The sequence below is a fragment of the Cryptomeria japonica genome, chromosome 6 (assembly GCF_030272615.1).
Source record: "Cryptomeria japonica chromosome 6, Sugi_1.0, whole genome shotgun sequence".
NCBI lineage: Eukaryota > Viridiplantae > Streptophyta > Pinopsida > Cupressales > Cupressaceae > Cryptomeria > Cryptomeria japonica.
The window spans coordinates 313,937,668-313,959,004 of record NC_081410.1 but is presented as its reverse complement, the minus strand read 5'-3'; the positions used below and the strand labels follow the sequence as shown (position 1 = coordinate 313,959,004).

The following is a 21,337-nucleotide window of genomic DNA, read 5'->3' as shown; positions in this document are numbered from 1 at the left end:
CCCAAGTTGTATCAGTCTGATTTCATTGAGGAAATCAGTGATATGATTACACTTCTCCATAGAATAATGGGGTTGAAACATTCTAATATGTTTGAAATCTGGATGTACAAGTACATCGTAGTCATGAGGAAAGGGCAGTCCCACATCTTTTGGGGTGAAGTCATCAGTGATAACCTGTGTGAGCAGCTATCACAAGTCTCAACCACCTTCAATTTTTACATGAATTCGTACTTGGTGTACATAGCGACATCACTTAGACAGTTTCCAGGTGTTTCTACCAAAGGTGGCAAATCACTGGTACATGTGTGGAAGTATTATGAGCAACTCACTTTGAGACTATTTTGCCCCATAAGGTACGTGTTCAAAACATGATAGGATGCAAGTAAAACAGAATAGTACGCATATGCACAAAATGTAGAGAACTCACAAATATGTATTCTTTAATCTCAGCATTACAATGTATCTTCAGAATAACATTCCAGCATCATAACATAGCATAATCATATCCGGAGGATAGGTACACAAACATATATATATATATATGGGTGTCGAACGGCTACTGGTGCCAACCGTCGGCCAATCGCAGACCCCTAAACACCTACTTAACAAATACTAATTTCCCCGACAACATCATCCCCCCCCCCCAAAAAAAGAGAGTCGTCTTCGGACGATACACTACAAAATGGGGAAACAACTATACAAGAGAAATCAAGGAGCTAGGAGCCGAGAGAGCGTCCTTGATGGAGAAGGTGCAGGTGGGGTAGATGCAGCCAGCTGCTCCCTCAACTAGTGGACCTGCTCAGTCCGTCACTGGAGGTCCCGCTCGGCTAACAGTTGTCGCTTCCGCATGGTCTTCACCATGAATAGGGCCTCCATAACCTCCTTATGCTTCGTATCCATATCCTCCAAAACTGAAGCAAGGTGAGTCTCTACTGCTGCTCACTCAGCCGTCTCCTGTGCCAACTCTGCCTTCGCCTGGGCCAACTACTCCTACACGGCGATCACCCAAGTCCTCTATTGGACTAGCTCCTCCTCTATCACTTGGAGCCAAGTGGCTAACTCCTCCCGATCTGTGATAGCTGCCACTTGCTCGACCTTAGCCCCTATTGCTAAATGTTGGGCCCGTCAAAGCTCATAATATCCGTCCCGAAATGCCTGCTCAACCCTCCTTCGCAGTGCGTGCGTCCATCTCTCCCCAACTAGCTCAAGACACCTCCATGCCTCCAACATGGCAGGCGTCTCAGTCGCAGGCCATCCCCTAGAGTCAAAACACCTGGCAAATTCCTCACGGCACCCTCCTGTAGCAAAGGTCATCAGATACTCTACTGCCTTATTTAACTTCCTCATAGCCAAGTCATGAACCGAGGCCACCATCCTCCGAGTACCAGCCTCCACATTTGCCAGAAACTGCTCCACAGCACCCAACTCACCGTAGACCGTAGATGCTACCTGTTGATGGGCCCCAATAGCCCTAGACTCCTCTCCCAACACTGCCATATCCTAGTGTAGATCCATTTCTGACTCCCTCTGGTGGGAACTCCCCTCGTCCAAACCCACAATCTCTGGCAACACCCACGGATGTGGTGAAGGGGGCGAAGGTCCTAAGGGTGCCCTGGGGGTCACCTTGTAGCAATCCAACCATGCATTCGTGGTGACGTCTGGTGTCTCTAACTCTGTGGGCATCTCCTAAGTGTCTACACACTGGCTCATCGCCTCAACTGCTGGTACTACTACCCTGGCTGTAGGTGCTACAATAGAAGGGGGTCGAGGCTCCGTGCTGGGAGATGTCTAAGTGGGTGGTGTCTGCAACTGCTCGAACCCTGGAGCAAGTATGGCTCCAATAGTCATCCCTGAGGTAGGAAGTTGAGTCACTCCACCGTCAACCCGCAGCAAGGCTGGAGCAAAAACAACACATGCGACAAGTCCACCACCTAAGGGCCTAACACCACTAGATGGTGCAATGCTTGGCGTAATAGTGCCACTCGAAGGTGTGGCAGATGGTGTGATGCCTACAGTGCCACCCGAGGGTGGGACCACTAGATGGTGCAACGCCAACTATACCCTTTGCATTGTCCAATGCACCTCCGACAGGACCATTACTCACCTGCCCTCGACTCACCAAACGGAAGGTATCACTTCCCCAACTACTCCTGGAAGAAGTATCCTCTGACTCCTCTTCTCCACTGCTATCCTCGTCCTCTACTATCTCCAACTCACTCTCAAATGCCACCACCTGCCGGCCTCGCTTCCTACTGGATTGAACATTCCCGCCACCTGCAAAAGTATCTAAGTGGGCCCAATAGAAGATGGGCGGTTGTGAAGGCTCCATAGGACTTTGCAGCTGCCACACATATCTGTTTGGAGGCACCTGTGTAAGGACAGCATCCAAGGAAAGCCCAATGGCATGATAGGGCATGTAGAAAGCTTTATGCCACAATGTGAGAAAGTCATGAATCCGGTCCGAGAGTACAGACGCCCAATCATATATCGTGCCATTTCGTAACCCGTTCATCAAAGCTAACATGGGCACCGCCATGTCCAAAGATCAGCTAGCCCTTGTCAGGCGGCTCTTCCTCACATCTAGCAAGCACTGCCATTCTCCTGGCACAATGAACGACTTCTTCAACCCGCACCCCTTAGGTGCAGTCATTGTCTCCCATTCCTCTAGCAGTTTCTGTTTTTGTTTTGCAAACATCTTCATGGCAGTCATGTCAATCTTCCAGCCTTCACCAGGGATGTCGAACACCCGAGTGAATACATCAACCGAGAATGACACTATCACTGTACACCGCTGGTAATCAAACGCCGACTCCCAAGTGTTGTTGTCATATGTAGCGATCATTGTTCGCAAGTGTGGCTCAAAATCTCGAATGGGAAACACTGGCATCTGGATTGCCCAATACACCCGTGCCAGCCGAAGGGATTCTTTGATGGGGTGGTCGTCGGTTGTCTCCAGCCACCATGTCCTGCAGAGAGTGTCGCTCAATCCCTCGAAGGTAATTGTGTCCACTGTCACCTTATCCGGCATTCTTTTCCCTTTCCCAACCTTGGTTGTTTTTACTGCAACCCTTACTCCTAATGGCAACGTTCTCTTCCCCTTGTCCATGGTGGTTGCGCTGCTTGATTCTGCCATTCTTCACTGTTTCGATAGTTGGTTTCTCAAGAGCTATAACTACTGCAACCATTTTCTCCAATCCTATTTTGCTCTGCCAAACTCCATTAATTAATTCTTTAATTGCCGGTGATAACACATAAGATTTTTGGGTTCCGTTATTTTTCTATCTCCTTGTTCGGTTGCATTATTCTTCCTCCGGTTGTCGCTGTATAATTCCTTTGGTTCGTACGGCTTGATTCTCCTATGCGATTTCCCTACTGAGCAATTTCCTTTTGTGTCTATGTGGGATTCCTATGTACGGATTTGCTTTGCTCTTTATGGCTTCACTCTTACTTGGTCGTACAGATTTGCGAATTGTGTCTATGTACGAATGTTTCTTATGGTTGGCACGTGTACAGATTTTCCTCTTAGTACCACCGTACGGATTTTCCTCTTAGTACCCACAGTTGGGTCCCCAAACCACACTGCTGACCTATGAGACCCTAATAGTAGACCAACCTCCGCTAAAGTCTGAGATGCCTAAGGAAGGGACATTACATCTCCTCAATAGCACCTGTACACACCTTCACCTAGTTGCATGAAGTTGATTAAACTCCCACTAGCCAACAAGATACACTACTTTGATACCACAATATTATATTGGTTATATTTCTTTCTTGAATTCTGTTAAGTACTTGATGAAAGGTTCTAAGTAGATGATGTAAACCTTACTATAATTGTTTATCTTCTATTCTTCCTTTTGTTTTGAGGGATGTTTTCATCAATGGATCACATAACATGCACAGCATAAAATACAATATAATAGCTTCCTACTCAACTACGACAAGAGGTTATTTCAATTTGATTTTACAAGAATTCATACTATCAACAAATTATCATTGGCTAACCTCCAATTGATAATGACTGAAATGCTCTATGAAATCACACACATATGCCATGATTATTAGAATAATAGGTCTAGACAAATATTATTCTACTAGATAGATCTGAATTGCATAAAATTGCTATTTATCACACTTATATCTGCATACATTGATTCACCCTTTCAAATCCTTCATGTCCACCACCAGATTTTTAATGCCATCAATATCTAATTCAGGTTTTGATAATAAATGAAAATGACCTCAAATCGCATCATGTAAATCACATCCTCCAAAAGTGGATCATTCCGATCATTGAAGGGAGAAATGGATGCCAAAAACTCCATGAACTACTATTCCCCAGGTCGCAGCTCCTCTTTGAAACTCTGTGAACCCTTAAATCCTTTCCAGATTATCTCACAATGAGATGCTGTGACCAAACAAAGTTGTGAAAGGCCTAAAAATTCGATGGTGGAATTAAAGCTTCCAAAAATGCATGAAACACTCTTATTTTTCTGACTCCCTTCATTACAACCATAGAAGATTTCTCCACATTGAATATTTGACTTAGTTCTTTATTGGAGCGATTCATCTGAATTTCTTCAATAAACTGCACTTGCCCTTCTACAACCTCCAACCGAAATCATCATAATGAATTTAAAATTGAAATCTTCAATTACGATTTTCAAATAAACAAAGTATTTTGCATACTTGTGAATCCTAATTGAATCCAATCTAACTGGCTAGAAATAATCCCTCTGAAATCGGTATTCTCATAGGGTTTTCATCCCAACGATTTGCTGGAGCAAACTACTCAAACTTCATAAATAAGATGAGGACCAAGGATGACAAATTTCCCTATGCAGCTCCTTTTTATATCCCTTACAAACTTTTGAGAGATTTACTTTCTCATATAGTGACTCCTTTTAATTTTTAATCCACTTTTGAGCTCTTGAAAAGGCACTTTTAATACAAATAAATAATTAAAACAAAGTTGCTTGTAAAATAAGAATGTGAGACAAATTAAACTTATTTAATTATATTATTCCCTCTCCAAACACCTAGATTGAAGAATGGGACATTACAACCAACACATACACATGGCAACCTATTACCTAACTTCCACGTTTTTCTTCCCCAATTCATTTTGAACCAATGAGGTCGCTGTGGAAGGCGTTGACACATGCATGGAGAGAGGATCAAGCACGAAAATCCTTAAAAGGCCAATTCTTGACAAGTCATAAATTTACACGAGCACAAAGAGGAGATTATTCTCTTCACCTCTATGCATTAAGAAAATGAACCAGCAGCTAGGTGAAGAAAAAATAGTTAACTCTGAAATTCAAATCATAGTTTCCTTGACAATAGACTTGTTTAATAAGTGTGGTTCACATTTCCTTAAAAAGTTTTATATCTTCTATTGTGGATCTGTGGGGAGAAGATCATGGTGCAAGTGTACTAAATCTTCAAAGCCTCAACATCTGCAAATTTTATGTCAGCCCCATAGCTTCTAGGTGAGAGCACAATTGAAGTACATTTGTAGGCCAGTCACATAAAGAAGCACAACAGTTTTACCCAAAAGCACCTCAATGACGTCATTTTTGTGCAATAGAACCTTCATCTACACATCAAAAAGGTGGAGAGCAAGAAGAATAACGATAACATTGTCTTGGATGATACTAATCAATATTCAGATTAGATTGCCCAATAGGTGGAGTGATCTGAAATTGTAATAGGCTGCCCCTATTAGCTACAATTTCCTTTCAAGCAATCTTGAGGAATTTAGTCAAACAGTTGTCATGCATAAACCTTGTATTATGATTTTTTCGTCTTATTGTGATGAACTGTAGTTATGTTAAACCTGATGCCTTTGAATGTTTTGGAAGCTTCTCAATAATTCATACACAATAGATTTCACAATTTTCCCACAAATATTTATTTCAAACAATTGAACATGCTCAAAGATAGACAATATATGAAAATCCGCAATGAATGAACACAAACTAATCACAATGGAATATATTTTTCAGTCATTATCTCATAACACAGACTGTAGGTTCATGGCAAATATATATGACTCATACAACAAAAAAAATTTAAGTTTATGTAATGTCCCCTTTTCCGATTTAGTTTGTTTTGGGGACTGTTGGCCAATCCCGAGACCCGTTGGTCAATCAGAGGCATAATTAGGGTTTCCTATTTTCTAGGAGGATGTTTTGGCAATTTTGGTGGCTTGCATGTTGTAGTTTTATAGTTTTGATTCTGGATTCCTTTTGGGTTTTATGAAAGCTTCTCAATGATGGTACATGCGTAGCAATCAGTGGAGTTTCGTAAGCTTACTATTTTTAGTAAGTGGGCGCGAGGACAACGCATTTTTGGGGGTTTTCAAAGAGTTTCACAATGGTGTAACATGCAAATGAATCTGAAGAATTTTCCGAACTTACTATATTTAGTAAGTTGCGATGGCTACTCAGAATGTGGTTAAAATGCATTTGGACACACTATTTTTAGCAGTATGCTATTTTTAGTAAGTGGTATTTTTGGCAGGTTTCAGTGGTCCAATTCAGAGGCTATTTCTAGCAGTGCAATTTTCAATACTTTCGGCCTTCCGTTCACTATGGCAATTGTTCAGCACATGGGAAAAAGTATTTTTTTATTTTTTTAATGCCCCCCTTGGCCTAGGCATATGACTTATATATTTCTAGTTATGACTTAAGGGGACGACCTGAGGTGATAAAGTATTATTTTATGTCATAAGGTTGGGCGATTTATTGTTGAGGAAAAATATTTTATAAGTGAAATATTTAATAAGGCAAGATGGATGCGTTATGGGAAATAAGTTAATTTTATAATAAATTTCACTTATCTACCTTGGAAGCTACATTATTAATTTATTGCCATTTTATAAAGTATATTTGCTTCTATGTGAAGGTCGACTTGGAAAGGAGGGGAAATGAACCTGTTTTTGCTGTAACAAGTCTCCAAGGCCTGTGGGTGTTGTACAGTGTTAATGCTGCAGACTAACCTTACACAACACCCAGCACACCAACTTCACACCCAACAAATGACAACATACTCAGAATTTACTAATAGCGTCAGCAAGAATCACGCCCAGCAGTCTAAAACGATTCCAGCAAAGTACTTTCAGCTTGCTCTCTTGGTGTCTTATGCAGCTATAAGTGTTGGGAAATGCGGCTTAGCTCAAACCCCCCCTTACACAGCGCTGGAATAGTGCATTCTACCAGTCCAATAATGTCCTACAATTTCCCAGACTTAACTGAAAATCGCAATGCCTTCAATTCAACAAAATGTACTCTTACTAGTTTGCAAACACTGCAACTTCCCTTGGCTGAGCTACAACCTGAAGAATAACTTCAATGCCATGATATTCAATCTCTGCAATTTGTTTGTAGATTTCCCAGGCTCGATATTTCACAGGTGTAGGAAATGTTGCCCATGAGGGATTTGGTCCTCAAGAGCCAAAAAGATTTCCAGAACTAATTCCAAAAATACAAATCCCAAGACACAATTTTCCAAGATGTAACAATCAGCAAACAAAGCTCTTACTTATAACTCCACTTCGGCACGATTCCCAATACACCATAAATGTGGGATAAAAGAATGTCATAATAAAATATTAATATCCCCTTATGTCTCCACAATGAAAGGGAACTTTTAATTCTCCCTTTAAACATTTGTCCCAGCATTAAATAATCACTAAAGTTAAATATTTAAATTTAACTTTAGGAACTTTAAATTTAAACACCCAAATAATTAATGGCTCATTAATTTGGCCAACTTGATGAAGACTTAAATGCACCAAAATGTTGACATCCAAAAATACTTCAAAAATTACCAGTCACTGAGCCACAGCTGACTTACCATAAATAGTAAGTATCTGGAAACCCTGTCAAAACACCTCCAATTGGCTTGAAACTGAAAACGGCTAGGCCAAATCCTTCACTGATCCCTGCGAAGTCCTGGTTAGCCCTTGGGACCATGGCTACAAAGCCACTCAAAAACTGAATAAACTCTAGTAGAATGTTTTAATTAAAGTCTGACAACTGTAACCACGTACAAAAAACTGGCAAAACAAAACCCTTCACAATGAACACACAATGCACAAATTTTGCCAAGAAACTCCCCAATTTAGGGAATGTTTTAGATAGGGGCAGACCTCCTATAAAAATTAAGGGGGTGCCAACCTTAATTTTCATAAATCAAGGCCAACCTAATCTTTATCAAGGAAAATTTTGTGTATATAAGTTGTTGAATTTCATTATTTTTCCTAAAGAGGAGAGATAAAGGGCAGAAGTACAGAATGACGAGAAGAACAAAGTGCAGATAGACGAGTGGAAAAATAGATGCGTCAATGAATTGTTCCACCTTGGCATAAGTAAATCATAATTCCACATTGACTGTCATAAAGGTGGCAACAGTGCACTAAACCTCCACTTGGCACACTTCAAACAAGGTTGAACCACATCGAATCTCTTCCAATGCTTACAGAAAATAGCACAAACAGCATTGGCATGCACCCAAATGGGTTAAGCAACCTAACTTTTCCGCTTAATACATTTTTCATGGCAAGGCCATCCAAAAGGTCAAATCCCATGGCAAAAGCAGAACTTTCACAATGCTAGGCAAAACTTTTGGACAGCCTTGCAATAAAAAATGCATCAGGCAGAAACATAAGCCAAAATTCCACAGAGCCTTGGTAAAAAGATAATGAATGCAACTGAAGCACACATTTGAAGTGGTTCAACCACTTAAGATTTTCACTAGGTTTTAATATGGCATTATGAACTATGAAGTAATCTTTCTGCCTGGTGTATTTTCTATATGGCTTAGCCACAAGAAATGTCTGCCGAGTCAAAGAAAGTGGCTAATGTGACTTAGGCATACACCCAACCCAGTTGAGTCATCATATACCTTTGCCCAATTTAAAAGTTGGTGAAAAAACTTTAAAACTCCATCAAAAGAAGTACAAAATTTACCATTGAATGCACCTGGAGCAATCTCAACAGATTTGGATGGCATAAGTGTTAAAAGAAGTGTTAAAGGCTTAAAGCACACAAACTGCATCTTGTCGAGGTTTCCAGCCTCCTACAGCAGTGAAAGAACAGATTTTTAATCTCCTATAGAAGATGCTGACTGTTTTACACACTTCACCATGTACCTCTGACTTCAAATACTTATCACCAGCTTGAACAGAACAGTCAGAAAAACAAATTGAAAATTTCCAGAAGTGTTTAAGTACCATCAACATTTTTCAACCATAACATAAGTAATCATATTTGACAGACTGAACATGGGGATCTTTGTCCTTGGAACATCATATTCTTTAAGAGCAGCGTTGACGTCAGCATTGCTCGGTTTAAGTGTGTTTGCTGATAAATCCTAGGGCTTCACATTGAATTACAGTAATTTTAAAGAGGATGCGACAGCAGCGTGGCAGACACCTTTATTGATAGCCCTAATATGTTTGATGAATTGCTTTGACCAGTCAAAACCCTAGGAAACAACTCTGAGAGAGCACGCTGGAACAAAGCAGTAGGGATTTCAGATTCAAGGATTTCAGTCTATTCATTCTAGGATTTTCATCTTCAGTTTTCAATGTTGACAAAACTCTAGGGAATATTTCTTACCTCACAGATAGATTCATCATACTGCTTAGGTTTTCAATTCTTCAGAAGATCCCTTGAGTTTCAGATCAAAAGTTGCTTCAGAATCTAAGAATGCTCATGTGCAAATTGCAATTTTTAGCAGCAGCTAATTCCAACGACTGTTATTTCTAGCGTTCTATTTATGGGCAAGAATGAGAGCCTATTTTTAGGTCCCTTTTATTAATTAGAAATTTTATTATTTATTTAGGATCAGATTTGCTTTAAAGTTTCTTTTTTTCCAGCTTTTCAGCAGCCTTTAAGCATTTCACTTTAAAACTTTTTTTGGAATAAAATGATATTCTAAAGTCTCAAGGATTGGGCACTTGTAAACTATAAATAAGTGTTTTGAGCACATAAACTCTAGATGTTAGTTGACACTATGCTTATGCTACTGAATCATTGTTGAACATGTGCTTATAATTTTAGATATTAGACTGGATGTGAATGCTAAGTGTCAAACTATCTATTTTTGTCATTTTATTCATCTGCGTTATAAGTTTTCTTGCAAACTAGCTACCTAGTCTTTGGAATCACGTGTTGTTACAATTGATTTTCCTTTCAAAATCTTGTTTGCACACCATAGCTAGTCTTTAATTTAGCCATCGTAAAGGTGTCATTTGTCTATTTAGATTTAATGTTTCCAGGTTCATCCATTAAAATTTGAAAATCTTAATTGCAAGACAGGGCTCTTAATGGACTGGTATCTATATTTGAGGCAAAAACATAAGATGGCAAAACCATAGCCAAAGGGTTATTTTGTTTACGCAAACCCCCCTCAAGAATATAATTGAAGAGTGCATATCTATATTTGTCTACATTTTTAAGTCTAGGGTCATTTTAGCTTAGGCTTGGGTTCATTTAGATCTCATTGAGCTTCCCCTCCAAATTTGGATAGAGATTTTACCTCACACACTATTCCATTTGTGTTGTCTTGCAAAAGACAAATTAGAATGCTAGCAGGGGGAAAAACCAAGCTCGATGGGTATCAATTATGATCCTATCATTGATATTGTTGTTGAATCCATACAACGAGAAGGAATACAATCATGTCGACTATTCCAATTCTTTCTATCCGTTCGAAAATCAAATGGATAGTTTGTTTGGCGCTTGTGACTAGTGCCCCATGATTTCCAAAGTTCTAGCAACCATCTCTCAGCCTTTAGAATCCTTTTGATGTTCTTAGCCCTTATTCCCATTCACTAGATTGGACCAAATGTTTATAGCATGTGAAAAGTAATGGCATTTCAGTTCCTCTACCTTTCTATGTCCACATTATGAAACTACTTGTTTTGGCCAAAACCTCCTGTTTGTAAAATTTAAAACTGTCTTTAGTAAACACGTCAGCAATTTGTGACCACTTGTTTTGTTACAAAATGAACTTTGGCAGTTTCTTAACCCCCCTGGTGTCTACATTTTTGTCATTGTCACTTTCAAAACTACCTCCTGAGAAAACTAGCTATTTCACTCAAATACAAAACAGTGAGTACATACACTTGTCCAAATTTTGAAACAAAAACCTCTCTTCATTCTTCAAACCTTCTAGATCATTATTTGAATCATGAAGCCCACATTTTCCGGAAAGGAGATCATTGATTCTCGTAAGGATATAGCAGCAGGAGCAATGGAAGCCAAAGTGCAAGTGCAAGCAAGTAGAATCATCAAGGGGGAATTAATTAAATGATGATCATGATATGCTTGAGAACAATATTGTTCTTGAGGATAAATACTTACCATCCAATTTGAAGTGCCATCACTAAGGAGCTTTAGTCTTTGAAGGTGACATGTGATCAATCATAATATCATATATGACACTGATGTGCATTGTACTCCATTTCCCATCTAAACTAATTGAAAAACTACCTATGATTCTCTAAATTTAGTATTTTACATGTTATGTAAGTTTGATTTATGAATTTATATCTAAGTGGCAAGTTCATGTTCTTTAGGACTTGGACCCAAGTTGAGTTCAAACCCAGTTTGGATTATTGGTTACTCTAGGCACAAGTTCTACCAAGTTATGCATTTTCCACTCTAGTTTCATCCCAAACAAGCCCAAGATAACCTAAGAAAAGTTTGATGAATTTTGAAAACCCAAAATGAAATCCACTAGAAATTGATGAGTTTTTTATTTTCTTTTTTAATCACTTTTTGGACTTTGGCTTTGACTATTTTTGACAAAAATAGGATCCCTAGCCCTAAAAGTGACTTATAAAGCAATACTAAAACAAATTCATTTTACCTCATTGTGAATGCACAAAATAAAATATTGTTTTTGTTGAACTTTCATTCATGCTTGCCATTAACAAATAGAGCTCAAGATTGCTATTGAAGGTTACAATGCAATTGAATTGCTATGTAGTCACAAGTGAGTTTATTGAATTTGTACACTCTAATGGTCAAAGTATTGAAGCTCTTTGCCACAAGTTTAAGAAGGATACTCACAATTGGTAGTACTTCCATGGCAAGCATTCCCACACCTACAACCTCTTGTTGTCAAACTTTAAATACAAATTAGTTTTTTACTTTTTATGGAAAAGAAAAAGGCTTAAACATTTTCAAGTTTTAAGATGCATTTGTAATTTTAAATTTTATAACTCTTACTCTCTAACGTTGCCTCAAGAGGTTGCTAGTTTGTCTACATTTGAGTAGAATTGAAGCACATACTCCATCCACTCAATAAAACACAACCAAATGTACTCATAAAAGATTGAGAGCTTAGTGTACATGAAATCCAACTTGTGCCTCCTTTCGCCCAAACAAAATAACTACAAGGAAGGGGACATGAAGATGTGGCATATATAGCTAGTGCACATTGACTTGGATGCTTCCACTTCCCAACATGTCACATTTGAGGAGAAGCCAATAGGGAGCATAATTTAGTGCAAGTGCAAGTTGTGCTACTTGTGGTTCTTCTAGTCTACCTACATATAATGTCAATGACGATGATGATATTTTTAAAACCCATATAACACTGATTGTTAACATTATTATTTTGATTTGAACAATGAATATTCATTATGACATTCAAGCTTGACTAATAAACTTTGAAGTAGTGTTATTCATTTTTATGTTGGTTTTGATTATTTTATGATGCTATGTAGTATTCTAAACTTAATTCCTGCTTTTAAGCTGCAAATAAGTATATGTTTATGATTTGTGTTGTTTTTTTGTAAGGACAAACACAAAAACCAAAAAAACCCAAACCAATTTTATTGAATTCACATACCAAAACCCTGTACTCAAACCCACAACTTAGATTTGTTAAACACACCAAAATACTAAGAGGGGGGGTGAATCAGTATTCAAATGTAGTTCAAACCCTTCAACATAAATTTAAACCCTTAATTGAAACAGATCAGCAACAATGAAACAGAATGTCACAACTGCACAAGTAGACACCAAATTCATGTGGAAAACCTAACAAGGGGAAAACCACGGTGAGCAAGTTGCTTGGAGCTACTGTCCAAATCCAACCTCACAAATTAAAACAATATTACATTAGGTTTCATGGGCTACAACCCTTAGGAAGCTACAACTCCCCAAAACACAATTTTATGGTTACAAACAAAGGAAGTTCGCTACTACCTAAGAATTATAAAACTTACAGAAGGAGGCTACAACCTCGAAATAACATGAACAATTGATAGATTTCCACCACAACAATTCTATCTGATAATATTGGCTGCATTCATCTCAGTGCCTCCGAGCACACTTCTTTGCTCATTTGAATGACCTTCAGTTCATTGCGTCTGGTATGCATTCAACACTTCTTCACCACCCCATATACTCACTCTCCATTGATAAAGATTTGATCTTCCATTTATATCCTCTACAAGCATCAACAAACTCTCTCCAGGTTGGCCAAGATGAAACGTGTAGGCATGAAACATGCATCACCCAAGGAGGTCGGCCCCAAACACTTTCGCGGTGGAAGGAAATAATTGCGGACCAAGGCAAGAGATAAGCAAGACCAAAAACACTTTGGCACACATCTCCTACAATGTCCCTTGTAGAATATGAAGTATATCTGCAAACATCTGAAATAACAAAGCTCTTCCCTATTTAAAGAAGGTTAAGAAATACATGAACAACATCCAACAAGTTGACCTCCACTGCAAATCCCAATCTCAAGTTGTGGACCAAGGCAAGGGATAAGCAGGACCAAAAACACTTTGGCACACATCTCTTGCAATGTCCCTTGTAGAGTACGAAGTATATTTGCAAACATCTGAAATAACAATGCTCTTCCCTACTCAAAAAAGATTAAGAAATACATGAAAAACATCCAACAAGTTGACCTCCACTACAAATCCTAATCTGAAGTTGAATATAATATAACTCAAAAAGAGCATATATCAACCTTGACCATCCAAACGTCCTAGAAATGACCTTGATTAATCCAACATATAGTCACACACAACCTTTAGAAGCATATGAAACTTAGACCTGTAGCAACTAGTGTAATGAAGCTGACATCAAGAACAAGGAGCTTTCTCAAAATATTTCAATGCTCTAATGTTAAGGCTATCAGACAAGTATTAGTTTCTCCAAGTGAAAATAGAGTGTCACGGTGGCCGAATGGATAGGAATAATATTAAATGTATTGGATTACCAATGAGAGAGTTTGAAAGAAATATAGAGCCATATACTGCAATGTCGCTTCAATTTAGTCTCTTGAACATTGTGATATCAATAGAGAGCCGTTTACATGTGTAATACCGAACTGACTACTGTAATATCAATATGGAATAGGATTATATGGTGCAGATTGTTAATTGCGAAATAATCAATATGCAATGATAATTATAATCGAATCAAAGTCAATCTCCTTGTAAGTGTTTTCCTTGGATCCTTGGATTAAGGTATGACCAATCAATAGGAATGAGGAATAGAATGTTGTGTCTTGATTTGTAGGAATGAATATATGCAATGATTATTTTCGGCAGAGAGTATCTATGAGTCCCAGGGTGTGTCTAAATATCTTCTAACTTTATCTCCCAATTTAATTTTCAATGATTGGTGTTTCTGCTTATCAATCGATTTATTCTTCCAGTCTGTCAACTGGTGTTTAGAAGTATTGACTGTCTTCTAATCCCCCAATTAGCTGCCTATCTCCAGGTTATGGTGGTTAATTACTTCCACCGATCATCAAAACATTTGGCTCGCAAGCCTTAAAAAAATCAGAATTATTTAAAAACAAACTTCCTATCCTCTTTGTATGCCCCAACTTACTCATTAATATCCCTCAATGAGATATCATTCATGAGAGTTGCCCCCTCAAAGTGGAACGCATTGCTGGAAGTATGTGTTGCTATGGTTGTCATTGATGTCAAACTTGTTCTGGAGTGGCTGGAATGTTTGTGGTGCAGAGATATCTTGTTATGTTGGTGTTGCAGGTGTTCATTGGTTGTTTTGGAAGTGTTCAGGTCCGGAAAGTGTTGTTGATGTTGTTTATTATGGTTAACTTTGTTGGATATAGATTTGGTATCGTGGATATGATTGCTCTATGGTCCGAAAATATCTTTGTGTTCTCCAAGTGTTGTGGCCGTGTTCGTTGCTGGTTGTGATAGTCTACGGTTGACCTATCCTTAGGTCCGGATATGAGTTGTGGGAGATTGTTTGATGTGTTATGGGTCTCACCGTAGCGTGTGGAGATCCGAATTTGAGTTGCTTGCATTGGAGAATATGTTTTGACCATTAATTGCTTATATGGATGTGTAGCATGTGGATATGCTGTTGGTTATGTTTCGATGATTGCAAATTGGTGAATTGATCTTTGGGAGATGTGTTTTGGTCCCCTCTTTCTCCTGGAGTGGATCAATGTGTGTATTTTTGATCTGGAAAGTATATTTTGGTTCAAACCGACTTGGTTCAAGCTTTGGCGATCTATCTTGTATATAAGGAACGTGTATGATTGAGTTGGATGTAAGGGTGAAGAATAAGAGAGAAGAGTGTAGATGCGAAAATAATCAGTGAGGTTCAATGAACTGCAGAGAAGAAGAGTTGTGTTCAAATGATATGCAAGTTGTGCTAAGACTGTGGCAGAGATACAAGACAGAGTGTTGACGGTTGAAGTCTCAGTTGTGCGTGTTCTAATGTTGGTCACTTGATGCAGAGTTCAAGGACAGCTTCATGATCAAGAGATCCTTCTTTTCATATCATTTTTTGTATCTTGCCCTGTTGCAGTTAGCTTCAGGTTTTGCAAGTCCTCTTTTGTATTTTGTGCCATGAGCAATTAGCCTTGGTTTGCAAGTCCAGAGCAGTGAGCTCTTTTCTTTGTAATCTGATATACATAGTCGATTTATTTTTGTGGGCAGGAGCTCACCGTGGTTTTTTCCTGTTAGGGTTTTCCACATAGAAAATCTTGGTGTTCATGTGTTGATGTGTGTTGATGTTTAGTTGTTTATGTGCTGCATTAATTTTTGTTTTGGACTGATTCACTCCCCCACCCCTCACTCCTACCTTGGATTCAACACACATCTCCTTTGTCTTACTAATATAATTATATTTGAGTCTTGAGTCAATTTAAATAATATTATTCTAACAATAACATTAAATAATTATTATTGTTTCTTGTTTGGAAAAAGAGGAATATTACATCTCCGTGTGGGCACAAATATCCCAAAAAGGCCCAAAAAACACCTAACCTTTCATCTAAACACTCCAATCAACAAATAGTACCAACAAGACCAAGAACCAATATGCGGAGCACATATAAGCATCATATGAATTTCAACATCATTCCTATACCCTCCTTTCACACTGTCACGTTCAATTGAGCTGGCACAAACAAACAGATACTCATCATCGCTTGCAAACCAAACAATACAATCCTGAGATATAACTATTAGAATCATACTTGCAGTACACCTAAACACCTAAAACTTGTAATGAGATAGTATACAGTCAATGTAAACAAGTCCCCCAAACCGCGAGAACAAATATTGAAATGTAGAGAAGTGCAGAGCAACCTTCTTATCCGACCTGTTCAAGCAACAATACCAGCTTTACTCTTGCTAACCCTTGAAACTTATTTCTTAACTTGTGTAACCTAGGAGAGATACATACGTCACATCTTCCTCTGTCATACTTCCAAACCGCAAAGCTAAATCTTCAAAGGTAGAGAATGCAGTACATTCTTTAGTACCTATGTGACACCTTTCCTACCTTGGCCATAATTAGACATTTTCAAACTTCTTGTAACATAAACTTCAAAGGATAAAGCACAGAGAGAGAACAAATGGTACAAATTCTTAAACATCCTTTCTAGTCTTTCATCATGTCACTTAAAGCACATTTGACATTCAACCATGAACTACATTTTGACATCCAACCATGAACTTTAAAATAGCACATTTGACATCCAACCATGCGCTTTAGAACAATAAATTTTGACATCCAACCATGCGCTTTAGAACAATAAATTTTGACATCCAACCATAAACTTCAGAAGCTAACATTGCAACTCTTCAACTCAACATACAAACGTAGGTTGACATCAATGACAACACATTGTCACCATAACTGCAACAAGATTTATATATTTTTTAAGCAGTGTTCCAGGAGGACACGTCCCTGCCCCAAAAATCCCCATGTTTTCAAGATGGGAACGTCCCCGGGACGAGGAGACTCAGAGGACATCCCCCCATCTTCCCATCATTGCCACTCAAGTCTCGGGGATGTTCCCAAGACTCTCCCTAGTTTGGAGACTTTGGAACGTCCCTGAGATGTTCAAAAGACTTCGAGGAGTCTCCCAACTGTCCCATGGACTTCCGGGTGTTACAAAAATCAAGTGATAAAATTGTGAAAATGACATTTGCCATGAAAGTTTGTGAGCTTTTGAAGGCCTTAATTTGTGCTTGGTAGTGGGGGCTCTGCCCCTTGATCTGCACCGTATCATGACCGGGAACACGCCAAGGGCACTGAACCTAAACCTATAAGGTGCATTGCCCCTCGACCCTGTTGGGTGCTTTACCCCCAAACCCCAAAGCGGGCACTACCCCTTGACCCCAAACCTCCACCCAGCATTGTTAATGTTCAATGCAATCATTGTCATGTTTTTTAATGTTTGTGAGTTTAACTTTAAACTTAGTATGCCAAAGTTTCATTTGCAATTTTTATACTTTTTCCTTGCACATCTTTTTTTATTAATTATTTTTCAACTACTATATGTATTTGTGCCACCCCATTGCCACCTCACCACCATCCCCAAACTTAGGCCCTTAGTGCCTCAATCCTCAAGACCCATTCCCCCACCTCCCCGTCAAGAAACTCATGGGAACTATGCTTAAGATCTCAAGTTTTTGCTGAGTGCTGAGTCCAAGTCAAAATTTTGGCCTCTCGAGTTTTTGCTGAGTCCAAGTATTTAAATTATGGTTAATAAAATGCCTTACAATCTCAATGACAGCAAACTCAAACCACCCCCATCATTGCACAAGGTGTGCAGATGCCAACTATCAGCACACATTTTTTCCTAGCACACATGCCATCAAACCAAAGAAAGGCCATAATCACCTTACCCAACTCTTCGAGGCCCTAAACATCTTACCAAGCATTCAAGACCCTAGTTAACTTACTCAAGCATTCAATGTGACTGCAGTTTGAACACAAACATGAAGTATAACAAATGGAAAAAGTTGAGGGAACAAACTTAAAATCCGAAAGCCAGTGAAAGCAGAGAATTATTCCACCCATTCAATTTTTTTCTAATATTCTCCATAAACAACACCCGCCTATTCTTAACAGGCAAATAGAAATAAAATAAAATCCCATACTGTTGTATTTTCTCTTTAGATTTATGCCTGACCCAGCCTTGATTATGCAAACAATTAATCAGAATAATAAATGTCAGTTCTTGAATTTTAAGTTGTAGTGTTCCTCTCATCCACGACTCAAACGGAGTAGTGTTGTAAACTGAAGCTTTAAATTTGACTGCCATCTGGAAAAGCTAGACCTGCTAAAGGAGGTACCAAAGAGTAATCTTTCGACGGAAAACAGAGAGTTTTAGAAATCATTACAAAAAGAGAATGAACAAGAGATCAAAAAAAATATTCAAAGCTAATTGGTAAAATTCATACCTACCAGTATTACTCTGAGTTTACAGGAAGGGGGATGAAGTACGCTTTTTCGGAAGCGGAGAAAAAAAAACTCAGATTATAATTATGATGGGGATACGGCCATTAACATAGCTATAAGAAGCTCGAAATTTAAAAAGTTAATACAATATACTGAATTTGCAGTGATAATCCTCCATATTTTTTGATGCACACGCATTTCCATTAAAATTTAAATAAATTATGAGCCTTGTCCAATATCACCGGACACTCACTGACTCAGAATCAGGGAATGGAATTAAAAAGGGGAAATGCATTCTTCTCTTCCTCCGCTTGGGATATGAACCTTATTATTATTCTTAATCATGTCATGCCAACCGCAGAAGAGGGGATTCGTAGAGGTAAAATTGTTTTATAAGAGTTGATTGAGCAAATAGTTTCTAATAGCAGTAGAAACAGAGTGACTCACAGCTTGAAAGAAAAGCGACCACTGAAGAGCTCTGTGGATAGACTGGGAGTCCCATAAGGCGGGATGGGCAGTGGACTGATAGCCGCCAGTGAGTATCAAAATATCCACAAATGCCCTCACGCACACCATCAACTCTTGCAGTGCAATATCCGGATGTCTCCACCCCATTGCTAAGTTCAGCCTTCTCTCTCAGATTTGTATTTGATCAGCCTTCTGTCCTCCTACAAATAAATTATGAAGCAATAATTCTACGGAAGCAAGCAATTAATTCTAGTCCAAATTGTTTAAATACTAGGAGCACTGATTATGGTTTTTAAAATGACAAAGAGATGGAACAAGAATTTAGTTTCAAACGTGGTGATGAGGAATTTTGTTGTATGTTGTAATTTGTTATTTGTCATTAAACAAATTATTTAGAAATTATATTTGTGAAAGATAAGTCTTGACAAACGTTTGAATATATTGTTCTTTATTTTGGGTTGAATTTATATTTGTGAAATTGATCTTTCTTTTATGGGAGAGGAATCAATACATGTTCACCCTAACTTCACGCTTCTCAAAATCATGTGTGGACATTTCAAAAAAAATTCAATTTTACACAACAGCGTACTTGTCAAGTCCCCTACTCAAAAACAAAAATTCAAGTTCATATGGTCAAATATGATGCCACATCAGCATACATTATTGTGAAGGTGTCCAAAATGGTCCCAAATTGTCATAAGACCCATAGGTGTGCACTATGTCATGTTTACTTGTGTGTTGATGTGGCATCACATCATTGGCGTTTTTTTTAATTTTAGAGGTACTTTTTTGGGCATAAGCATTGACATGACATTTTTAGGGCACCACTATTGGTCTAAAAGTATCTATGTACTATAACATGTATTGGTACCCCTATCACCTACTAGTCCCTCTCCCCTATCTAATTGAATCTATCATATATAAGTGAATCTTGCCTACAAAAATGAACATTTCACATGGAATTGGATTGTGCCTACATGAATGAACTAGTCACCCTTTGATGCATCAAATTCCTTTGTCTTAGTTTCTAGATTTTGTGTCTATAAGAAAAGATGGTGGTGAAAAACACCTTTAGGAGTTTGTTACTCAAGGATCTTCTAGTATGGCCATACCCTTGTTTTCAATTCAACAAGATGTCTTAGTTATGCAGAAGCATCTCAAGAGTTGAGCAATCTTGCATTAGCATATATATATATATATATATTTGCTTTCAAAAAATTTGGAGCTCCACATGCATTTGATCTTATCGTAGAAGCTAACTATTGCATCTATTTTCGTTGACATCACAATTCTAATAAATGGCAATCTTAATTACAAATTATTAAATTTGAACATCTGACTCCTTGATTTGAATAATCATGTGGTATAAGGTTGACCCATGTTACCACATGACATATTGATGATATGTTTCCTTTTGGAGGAGTTCTGACACTTTCCATGACTAAGGAGACCCTTATTTAGACCACACCAAATTTAAATGTTGTACCCAATGTAGTACTTCACATCAGTCCCAATAAGGGTTATAGAGGATTTATTCTAAAGATAATCAATTCTTAAAAGAAGGGAAAAGAAAACAAGATAAGAAGGAATAGAAGATAATAAACTCTTAAAGTGTACCAACATTGGCTCATATTCTACTTGTATATACACTCATTATTTATTTTTGTACACTTTATCATGTAAAAGCATTTTATAATTTTTACCTCAATTTTTTGAAATTTTCATTTTCTCGCCTTAAGTCTAAAATATCAATACATATATCACTCTTTATCCCAATGTGTTTACTTAATGTCGCTAAGTTTTGTTTGCAGACAGACATTTGTCGATTCTTTGCACCCAATCAACAAGTTAACAAGTTTTCGAACCTTTTCTTTTGGCTCAAAAGTTCAACAAATTCTGAATCGCCCGACTATCCTTAAAGCATGTGCCTTTGTTGTCAGTCATTTGTAGTGTATGAGTCTTTGTAGTTGATCAATCGGGAGATATTGGAACCTATGAACCCTTCACTGGCATGGTTCAATAGTTCAAAATTTTACTGATTGCCCAACTCAAAGCATTTCCAACTCTCGAGGCACTATCTTTTCGTGATGTCAGTCAGTTTAGCTCATTAATAGCCATTAGGTGGTGGAAGACATGTGAAGTGTGTTAACACA

General features: G+C 38.3%; 1 protein-coding gene across 4 annotated transcripts in view; it reads right to left on the bottom strand.

Annotated features, from left to right (window-relative positions):
• LOC131043896 (uncharacterized) overlaps positions 1 to 19,465 on the bottom strand; it is a 126,386-nt gene extending 106,921 nt beyond the window's left edge. For 3 of the 4 annotated variants that reach the window (XM_057977130.2, XM_057977134.2, XM_057977139.2), the window contains exon 1: positions 19,164 to 19,465. In XM_057977130.2, coding sequence (XP_057833113.1) covers positions 19,164 to 19,331 — 168 coding nt within the window. In that variant the 5' untranslated portion in view covers positions 19,332 to 19,465. The remainder of the gene's footprint in view (positions 1 to 19,163) is intronic. The other variant, XM_057977144.2, reaches the window with a different exon arrangement.
• Positions 19,466 to 21,337: the final 1,872 nt, after the last annotated feature.